At 36.3% G+C, this 11,274-nt stretch overlaps 2 protein-coding genes across 2 annotated transcripts in view; one reads left to right on the forward strand and one right to left on the reverse strand.

Moving 5' to 3' along the window:
* The window catches only part of LOC146324499 (calcium/calmodulin-dependent protein kinase type IV-like), a 36,970-nt gene extending 36,510 nt beyond the window's left edge, over positions 1-460 (reverse strand). Inside the window, exon 1 of the mRNA XM_084723860.1 lies at positions 1-460. This exon is cut by the window's left edge and continues 327 nt beyond it. The gene's annotated coding sequence lies outside the window, so the exon portion shown is untranslated.
* Positions 461-3,217: 2,757 nt separating this feature from the next.
* fam174c (family with sequence similarity 174 member C) lies at positions 3,218-6,342 on the forward strand. Its single transcript, XM_084723865.1, has 2 exons — positions 3,218-3,674; positions 6,134-6,342. Exons 1-2 carry the CDS (start codon positions 3,385-3,387, stop codon positions 6,312-6,314), a joined length of 471 nt encoding a protein of 156 aa, XP_084579991.1. The 5' UTR covers positions 3,218-3,384; the 3' UTR covers positions 6,315-6,342.
* Positions 6,343-11,274: the final 4,932 nt, after the last annotated feature.

The following is an 11,274-nucleotide window of genomic DNA, read 5'->3' on the forward strand; positions in this document are numbered from 1 at the left end:
TCCGTGTTTTTTCCGGGTCGTGTCGGTCCGTCGGTCCCCGCGGAGCCTCCCGGTGCAGATGAGATCCGGATGAGCCCAGATCCGGAACCGGAGCGGTGCTGTGGATCAGACGGCGGCTTCCGGTCTGTCTCTGTCCTCAGTGGTGTCGGCGGTCCGCGTCCCAGAGCTCCAGATGTCCGCTGGATCTGCAGAGACCAGGATGAGGAGAGGATGCTGCTGTAATCTCTGAGCCCCGCCCCCTTCATCACCGCCAGGCCAATCAGAGCGCCGCGTGGAGCGGAGCCGCGCTCTGATTGGCTGAGCGGGCCATCAGTCAGCTGCGGCCCACAGACAGAAATAACACAAACAGGAGCTGATCCTGATCCTGCGGGACTCAAACCCGCAACACGGACCGCACATCACACCTCAGAGACACGTGACCCACCGACAACACACCGGGGACACGTCACTGACACGTCACACATCAACAACAACAATAAACATCAACAGTCAGGAAAAAAAAAAACATCAGCAACAACAGAGAGTCTGTACAGATAAAGAAATATGTCTTATTGATATTGAGTTTATATTAATTAGTTATTGATATTTTATTGATTTTATATCTATTTGTTATTTACTCTGTTAGTGTGATTAAAGCTTCAGCTGCAGTTTATTTAAATGACATAAAAGAAAACTCTTCATAAACTTATTATCTTATTATCAGTTAATCCATATGAATTATTTTCTTGATTAATCACGTGTCACTTATCAGTCCCGTAACGATTATTTTCATTATTTTTGTTGTTTGGTCCATAAAATGTCAGAAAATTGTCAAAAATTGATCCAGTCACATTCTTGTCAATAAGACATAGATATTTTAACAAGTGATCAATCTGGCAGAAAATACCAGAAAATATTGATCAAAGTCCAAGATGACGTCCTCAAATGTCCAAATGTCCCAAAGTCTGTTTTTCTTAAAAAACAAATATTCAGAACAATTAATCAATTATCAAAACAATTAACAATTAATTTAATAATTTATTAATCAATTAATTGTTGCAGCTGCATGAGAAACAGAAGCTTTTAAGATAAAAATTGGTTTAGAAAGTTTTTTTTTTTAATCCTCTAAATAACCTCACATGTACACACTGTAAAAAAAATAGATTTGAGTTTTTTAAACTCTTGAGTTTTGAAATAAACTAAAGTTCTGCTGACCAATAATCTTTAGTTGAGAGAACTGACTTTTCTCCTTTCTCTCTTTTAAACCTGAATCTTTGAATTTTAGAAACTGTGAAAGAAATTTAAAAATTGATTGAACCTGATTTGTCTTTTTTAGTGCCTAAAAAATGACATCGTTTTAACTGAAAATACTAAACTTTTAATATTTACTTTCACTTCAATACACCTACAAATTTTTTTTAATACAATATTTTGAGTTTAATACATTTTAAAGTAGAACAAACATTTATTTTTAATCTTGCTGTGAGACTGAACAGATTCAGACTGTTTACAATGAAAAATAATTAAATTGCTGAGAAATTTAATGGAGGAAATGTTGTATTTATTTCATTATTGATATGAGGCTGAGAACTATGAAGATGAAGTGCATTAAGGAACCAGAACATTTAATGCATGCTAACAGCTACCTGTATCCTAGCAACCACTCCTTAACAACCACAGAGCAACCACTTAGCAACACCATCATCAGAAGTTTGTTCCTGTCAACGTGAGATTTAAAAAATAAACTTTGGAGTCAGAGTTACAGTTACTATCTGGTTCATGTTTGACAGGAGAGAATAAATGGCTGCACAACACTTTTCCTTAAACAAATCAGCAGCTTTGAATATCAATAAAATATTTGTGAAATCAGAATATAACATCTAAGAAATATTATCGATGAAATATCAGCAAAATATCCAACAAAAATTGTATAACTTGTGAAAAAAAAATGTGGAAAAATATTTTTTGAAAATGAATAAAATATCAGTAAAAAATGTCAGTTAATTGTTGAGAATTTTTTTTCTGTGTTATTAAATCACAGTTTAAACTCCTTTATATGGCTGACAGGAGTCCAGTCAGTGCAGCAGAGACACCACAGCGCCCCCCTGTGGACAGGAGCTCTGCTGACACACATGATGGAAACAAACTTCTGTTCTCCAGTTTCCACAATAGAATAGAATAGAATAATGTTCATCTAAATAAAATAAAATTGAATTTATTTTAAATATCTGAATAAACAAACCGACAAACTGACCTCTCAGGTTTCAGGCTGCAGTGACCCTGTGACACAAGGACAGATGGACAGGTGGACAGATGGACAGGTGGACAAACGGACAGGTGAGGGTGGATTTATTATCACTCAGTGATGTCAGCAGCTGTCCAGATGTGAGTGTGCTCAGTGCTCATCAGTTAAAAGGCTTCAGGCAGGTACACACACACACACACACACACACACACACACACAGCTGCTGCTGAACAGAACCAGGATTAAAACAGACCATTAGAACATCAGCAAACAGAACCATCAAGAACACGGCCAGTTGGTTCTGATCAGAGAAGAAACATCAGAACCTGTGAAGATGTCCAGATGTTCCCACAGAGGCCTCAGTCCAGCTGTGTGTCAGTAGGTGTTCACATGTTGTAAAATGTGACTCATATGTTTTTCTAAAACAGGAGGAGCCGCTGTTCATTTTGGCATCAATCTCATCTGAAAATATTATTAATAATGTTTGCATTTTGGATAAAATTATTGCAGAAAAATAAAGCAGGCAGACAGTATCATATTGTACTTAGCTGATCATTTAGGAGGTTATACTAAATTTAACTCCTTTATGGAAGCCCACAGGTGTATGGAGATCAGTTCATCAGCAAAACCAACATCCCAGTAATTCTGTACCTCCTCGTAAACTGACAAAAACTTTGCACCAAACTTCATTCAGAAATCACTCTATTTAATGATTACTCTCACATCAACAGCTTTCCTCACTTTGTAAAGTGTGACTCATATGTTTTCCCAAAGCAAGAAGGGCCGCTCTTCATTTCGGCATCAATCTCATCTGAAAATATTTTTAAAAAATTTTCACATTTTGGACTAAATTATTGTAGAATATGACTTTGTTTATTCACCCTTTATGTATTCTTGTAGGTGTACAGAGCTCACGTTGTGATTGGTTGGCAGAATAAGTCCTACGAGTCAAACTGAGGGATAATTTCCCCCATGGTCTGTTTGTGACGTCAGCAGGAGGTGGACGTGAACTTCCTAGTTCTGGTTTACTTTCTATCAACAAAGCCGGAGGCTGAGTTCACTTAACGCGACGTGGAGCTGGGAAACCCCGCACCCCCTTTAAAACTCTCCCACCGTCGTTTCCGTCTTTATTCCGTGGTTTTGTGTTCTTATGTCTTAAAATGAGTTCTTTTACCAGAGTTCTGTCGGTGGTTCTTGTTCCGATCTGTTGGCTGTTGGCGTCGGTGGCGGAGGAGGATGTGACCGAACCCGCCGCCCCGAGCAGCACCGCGACGTCCAGACCCGCAGCGACGACCTCCTCCAGCGGGGTGAACTCCACACAGAACGGCGGGAAGAGTCCCGGACCGTTCACCGGCTTCAGTGTGGACAGCTCCATGATCCAGAGGGCCCTGTACGTCCTCATCGGTATCACCATGATCGGAGTCCTCTACTTCCTCATCAGAGCTGTGCGGTGAGTGTGGACACACTTCACACCAAACTCCATTCAGATATTCAGCGAATCAGCAAATACAATACCGAGTAGAACTACTCATCTGTCTGCAATATAGGCAGTATTTTTGTCCAAAATGTGAAAATTATTCAAAGTATTCTCAAATCTAATGTAAGCTGAACTGAAGAGAGTCAACTCCAGTTTCAGAAAAACGCACAAGTCAGAGTTTACAGAGTATGTAGGACTGTTGATAAGAGAATAAGTTTCAAATCACTAAATTTCATAACGGAGTTTGGTGTGATCTCAAGATGTAAGATTGTTTAAAAGGTAATGTTTGGAACAAAACTACAGAAGGATAAATTATTAGATTAATACAATACTGCATAATGTCACGCCAAACATCAGTCTTAAATCTAGCAATTTAAAACTTTGGCCAGTATCAGCAGATGTTTATATGTTATAAAAGAAGATTCGTGCTCTAATGTATAATTTTATTGGCTTCTTCTCTGCTTGCATCTCATACATCAAACAGAATTCCTTTTAAAATGGTTCACCCTCTAACTTTGTGTTTAGTAGTTCAATGGCTCTGAGGAAAAACAGTTAATACATCACTGCTGCTTATATACAGACTTTACACAAAACTCCATTCACATATTCACCAAATCAGTAAATACAATATAATTTTAAACTATCTGCCTTTCATGTATTTTTTTCTGTAACAAAGGTCACTTTTTTGTCCAAACTCTGTAAATTAATCAAATCATTTTTAGATCTGATGCAAGCTGAACTGAGGAGAGGCAACTCCAGCTTCAGAAAAAAACACGAGTCAGAGTTTAGAGAGTATGTAGAACTGTTGATAAAAGAAGAAGTGTTAAATCACTAGATTTATTAATGGAATTTGGTGTAAGCTCAAGATGTACGATCGTGAAAAAAGTAATGTTAGTTTTTTGGCAAAGTTTGGATTAGTTGCGTACAAAACTACTAAAGTGCATCAGTAGAGCTCAGAGCGTGACACAGTACTTGATGTCGCACCAAACATCATTCATAAATCCAGCAATTTAAAGTTTCCTCTAGTATCAGCAGGTATCTACTTGTTGTAAAAGGTTATTTCTGCTCTTTTGTGTAATTTTAGTGGCTAGTTTTTAATTTGGCATGTATCTCATACATCAAACAGAATTTCATTTGCACTTCTACGAATGTTGTCCAGTAGTTCTACAGCACCACATCTGTACTTCAGCTGTATGGTGAGTGTGGAAAGCCTTAATGCCAAACTCAAGTCATGCAGGAAATCGGTAAAGAGATCAGTAAGATCAGATGGAAACTGAACTGAAGAGAGGACTCTGATTTTACACAGTATGTAGAACTGTTGATAAGAGAGGAAGTGTTAAATCACTAGTTTTATTAAAGGGGTTTGGTGTAAGCTCAGGATATAAGATTGTTAAAATTGTAATGTTAGTTTTTTTTGTCACAAATGGAGGATATTAGTACAGCTGATAAATTATTAGATAAATAAAAAACTGTGCCTGATTACCTGAAAATCTAGCAAAGTGATTTATGCCTTTATGATCAATATTAGTGGCAACTTTTCAATTAAACAGTTTATTTTGAACTAGTTCACCTACTAATCATAGTCTTCTTCTCCGATGTTCAGTTTAGTTTCTGAATCAATTAAATTTTTAATTAATTTATTTCTTATCTGAGTTGTGCAGTGATAAAAACAGACAGATATCGCACTAAACTTTAGCACCCACTCCCTCCATCCTCTCCCAACACATTTAGTAAACTAATCAATTAATCAATAAATACCTTTGCTTGGTGGTTAAACAGTAGTAAGTCTCTGCCTTTTTATCCAAGCTGTGTGATGACTCTAAAATAAGCAACAACCTGTCCTACCTGCTTTTTTCCTGCATGTGGACACATATCACACCAAAGTCCATTTAAAATTCAACGATTTAAAGCTTTTCTCTCCTGTTAGTGACGGTGCACAGTGTGTTAAATGTGAGTCATGTGTTTTTCTGAAGCTGCTTCAGTTCTGCATGGCTCTCACACAGCTGATCCTCCTCTCACATTTATGGCTGCATTTGTTCCTCCAAACAATTGAAAATTATTATTTTATCTCTCAAGATTTTAAAAATGTAAAAAAGACGAGTATATCTGTGCAGTTCTATCAGTTAAACTAACAGTATTTCAGAACAGACTGATTTTTTCTGTCATACCCCTGAATGTGGACAGCTGCCACACCAAACTCCATTCATAAATCTCACAATTTTACACTGATTCTCTTCCCAGCAGGTCTACGTTCTCTGGGATTTACAACTCAGGTGGTTTTCTGAAGCTGTTGGAGCCACTTTTGAGTTCAGCATTTGTCTGATCCACCAAAAACAATGACTTGTAATAATAATGATAATAATAATAATAATAATAATAATAATAATAACAACAATGATGCTAAATTTCATTTTACCGATAACTAACGGCAGGCTGAAGAGACCCGTCCAGAAGAAGAAGTACGGTCTGCTGTCCAACTACGACGACTCTGTGGAGATGGAGGCGGTGGACAGCGACGAGGACGACACGCTGTATGAAGCTCGCAGCCTCCGCAGGTCAGAGGTCAAACACAGAGTCCTGCATGTCACAGCTCTGAAAAAAAATCACATTTAAAAAGAGATGAAGTTAAATGTTGAAGTTAAAAAAAATGTATTTGAAATTTTTTGCGTGAACTCAAAGTGAAAGTGAATAAAAGTTAATATTTTAATATTAAACAGTTAATCAAGCTCTCAAACCAATCAGGTTCACGGCTCACTGTGAACAGTTTCTGAAATACACATTTTTAGTTTATCTATTGAAAAAGTAAATTATCTCTGTATAAAAGATTAAAGGTCAGCAAAACTTTTTCTTTAAGTTTATTTCAAAACTTAAGAGTTTGACTCGGGTGAAATGAAATGACTGAAAACAGTTAATCAATCAATTAATCCTGTCATAATCTTGTCAATTGAAAAATACTTTCAAACTATTTTTCAACTAGTGATCAATCTGGCAATAACTGTTCCAATAATCAATCAGTTAGTTTGTTTGGTTCATAAAGTGTTAGAAAATATTGATCAGAGTCCAAGATGACGTCCTCAAAGATCATCAGTTTCCTGTCAGAGAAGAAAGAAACCAGAAAATATTCACGTTTAAGAGAATTTAGACTTTTTTCAATTTAAAAATGAGTCACAATGATTAATCGATTATCAGAATAGATGCAGATTAAATAAATAATACATTTATGTTTGTTGTAAGTGTATTAGTTTGTCCAGCTATACCTTACTTTATTGTGTTCAGTGTATTGATTGATCGATCAATTGATTGATTGATTGATTGATTTAAAGTCAAAAATAGCATTTTTTCACTAGAGGTCATGCAGCTGTGCAGTGTGTTTGACAGAATATCACTCTTTATTTAAAAACTATAATACTGATAATAAACTTATTCATCTAAGTCATTATTTATTTATTTATTTATTTATTCATTATTTAAAAACAGTAAATCATTATTTTGAGATATGTACATATATATATATGTATATATAATATTATTAATAGTTACCTTGACCATTCAGATTAACAGGAAAATCTGATTATTGTTCATCGTTCAGGATGAAAACTTTGTCTGGAGTGAAATCTAACTGACCTCCAGGTTCTATTCATTATTATAATTAATTAATTATTAGTTAATTATTTCAGTTCAAGATGAAGCACAACTACAACATGAAGCCGTCATCACCTCACATGTAAAGAATTGCTTTAATAAACATATTTTATGTTTAAATTGATCTTTCATAGATTATGTTTTATCTTGATTTGCTGCACAAAAAGTACAAAAGTATCAAAGGTAAAATTACTTTAATTGATAGTTTATATTACATATTATATTATACGTATTACTATTATACTTATTATACATATTATTATAATATAACATTATTAAACTGGAGAATATCTACTTCTTCTTCTGTTGGAGCAGAAAAGTGACAGAATAAGATTTTATCTTGTGTTGAGTTTGGAGCCTCCTGGTGGACAAGAACCACAAAACATAACATCAAAAATAAAAACAAATAAAAAAAATGTTTATTCTCAAAACTTCCACATCGGTTTTCAGTTCATGTGTTTTTTTAAAATATGATTTATTTATTTATTTAATAACAAAAACAGACAGAACTCACCACAGAAAAAAGTTCCTGGATCTGAGACACTGAGTTGTGATTTTTAAACTTTTTCTTACAAAAGGATGAATTTTAACCTGAACTTTGGTAAAAGTGATTTCTCATAAAACAGTAAAGATATTTGTTCACGTGTAAATATAAACATAAAACCATATTCACGTATGTGATTCATATGGAGACATCAGGCTGTTTATAACCTGTTATAAACTGACCTCGTGAAGTTAAAACACCTGAATGTCCCTTTAACCGACCTGAACTCTGCTCTCTGAGGTTATTGATCAGCTGATTGATCGGTGTTATCTGTGTCTGTTCAGATAAGTCCTGTCGTCGTCTGCAGCGTCTTCACCTCCTGATGGATCAGACCAGTCATGTGACCTCTGTGGATGACATCAGCTGATACTGATTATTGATTGTTAGAGAGAGAGAGAGAGAGAGAGAGAGAGAGGACTGACCAATGATGCTGCAGGAAGAGAAAAAAATGGACCAATCATTTTGAAGAAAAGCGCCAAAGCTGCTGGAGGAGCCTCAGCAGGATAATCAATATTTTTTTAAGGTGGTATTGGATGAATCGGTCGACGGTTTGTCAAGAGGCCAAATCTTCCTCCGCTGTTCATCATTATTAATATTATTCTGTTCATCAATATTCAGATTATTATGTCAAAGACGCATTTTCTAAGAATCTTTGTCTTATTTTTTCTTTTTTGTGCTTAAACTACTGCAGACTGACTCCAGACCAGCTGAGATCAGTCAGTTCCTCTGAAAACTATCTGATAATCTGATGAAACTGTGAGCAGGTGGATCAATATCCTTTTTATCTTTTCTAGAAAGAACTGCAGAACATTAATTATTAGAAACATTTTTCTCTCAATGAACGGCCAAATAAATCTGAATTCATAAAGTATTTATTATTATTTGAAACTTTGTTTTTCACGTGTGTTGACTCAGACATTCAGCTTTTCACTGATGAAAAGAATCTTTATTTTGAATTATTTCTCTGTTATCAGCAAATAATTTGTAAAGAAAAAAAAAAAGGACCCATAAAATAAAATAAAATAAAATGTTACCCAACTGTTTCTTTCTTTCCTCTTTTATGTTAATATTTTATTTTGGATTTTGAAATATGTGACAGACTCAGAGTCAGACATCGACAGTTACTTTATTATTTATCTTTAATTCTGCTGGAAAATAAAGATCAAACTTTTGTCTATTAAACCTGCTGATTAAATATTTGATTAAACGTCACGGCGTCGTCATAGCGACTCTCTTAATGTTCATCACAAGACACATTTTAAAACCCTTTGATTGATCTTTGATTGAGAAGGACGACAGACTGTCAGCAAATTAATGATCAATTAATCGATTAATCAAATTTACAAAATCTTAAAAATGTTTCATTAACCAAACACACAGCAACATGTTCCACGTTCTCTTTGTTTTTCACGTTCTCTTTGTTTTTCACGTTCTCTTTGTTTTTCACGTTCTCTTTGTTTTTTTCCACTATAGAATGTTCCACTACAGTGTGTTCCACTACAGTCTGTTCCACTATAGAATGTTCCACTACAGTGTGTTCCACTATAGAATGTTCCACTACAGTGTGTTCCACTACAGTCTGTTCCACTATAGAATGTTCCACCACAGTGTGTTCCGCTATAGAATGTTCCACTACAGTGTGTTCTGCTATAGAATGTTCCACTACAGTGTGTTCTGCTATAGAATGTTCCACTACAGTGTGTTCCACTATAGAATGTTCCACTACAGTCTGTTCCACTATAGAATGTTCCACTACAGTCTGTTCCACTACAGTGTGTTCCGTTATAGAATGTTCCACCAGAGTGTGTTCCACCACAGTGTGTTCCACTATAGAATGTTCCACTACAGTGTGTTCCGCTATATAATGTTCCACTACAGTCTGTTCCGCTATATAATGTTCCACTACAGTCTGTTCCACTATAGAATGTTCCACTACAGTCTGTTCCGTTATAGAATGTTCCACCAGAGTGTGTTCCACCACAGTGTGTTCCACTATAGAATGTTCCACTACAGTCTGTTCCGCTATATAATGTTCCACTACAGTCTGTTCCACTATAGAAAGTTCCACTACAGTGTGTTCCGCTATATAATGTTCCACTACAGTCTGTTCCACTATAGAATGTTCCACTACAGTGTGTTCCGTTATAGAATGTTCTACCACAGTGTGTTCCACAATAGAATGTTCCACTACAGTGTGTTCCACTATAGAAAGTTCCACTACAGTGTGTTCCGCTATATAATGTTCCACTACAGTCTGTTCCGCTATATAATGTTCCACTACAGTCTGTTCCACTATAGAATGTTCCACTACAGTGTGTTCCGTTATAGAATGTTCTACCACAGTGTGTTCCACAATAGAATGTTCCACTACAGCTGACTGACTGACTCTCTGACTCTCTGACTCTCTGACTGACTCTCTGACTCTCTGACTCTCTGACTGACTGACTCTCTGACTGACTGACTCTCTGACTGACTCTCTGACTCTCTGACTGACTCTCTGACTCTCTAACTGACTGACTGACTGACTGACTGACTGACTGACTGACTCTCTGACTGACTCTCTGACTCTCTGACTGACTCTCTGACTGACTGACTCTCTGACTGACTCTCTGACTCTCTGACTCTCTGACTGACTGACTCTCTGACTGACTGACTCTCTGACTGACTCTCTGACTGACTCTCTGACTGACTCTCTGACTCTCTAACTGACTGACTGACTGACTGACTGACTGACTCTCTGACTGACTCTCTGACTCTCTGACTGACTGACTGACTCTCTGACTCTCTGACTCTCTGACTGACTGACTGACTGACTCTCTGACTCTCTGACTGACTCTCTGACTCTCTGACTCTCTGACTGACTCTCTGACTCTCTAACTGACTGACTGACTGACTGACTGACTGACTGATACTTAACGTCACAGTTCTTGTTCTTCCACCACTGATCAAACGTTCCTTAAGTTCCCACAAATATTAGAACAAATTTAAAAGTTTTCAAAGAGGAACAGAACAGATTAAAGTTTCTGCTCCTCTAAATCTATGATCAATATATTATCAATATATATCAATATATGATTAACATATATCACTCATGAACCCTGGAGACACGGCAGCGAGAACAGAACAAATCTAACAGAAGAAAAAATACATCAATAACTACTGACCTCTTTTTCAACTAGTGATCAATCTGGCAATATTTCTTCCACTGATTGATCGATTGTTTGGACCATAAACTGTTGATCAAAGTCCAAGATGACGTCCAAGATATTCAGTTTACTGTCAGAGACGAGGAAAGAAAGCAGAAAATATTCACATTAAAGAGAGTTGATTAATCAATTATCAAAATAGATGCAGATTAATTTGATAATTGATTAATCACTGCATTAT

The sequence above is a fragment of the Lutjanus erythropterus genome, chromosome 7, assembly GCF_056507025.1.
Source record: "Lutjanus erythropterus isolate fLutEry1 chromosome 7, fLutEry1.hap2, whole genome shotgun sequence".
NCBI lineage: Eukaryota > Metazoa > Chordata > Actinopteri > Lutjaniformes > Lutjanidae > Lutjanus > Lutjanus erythropterus.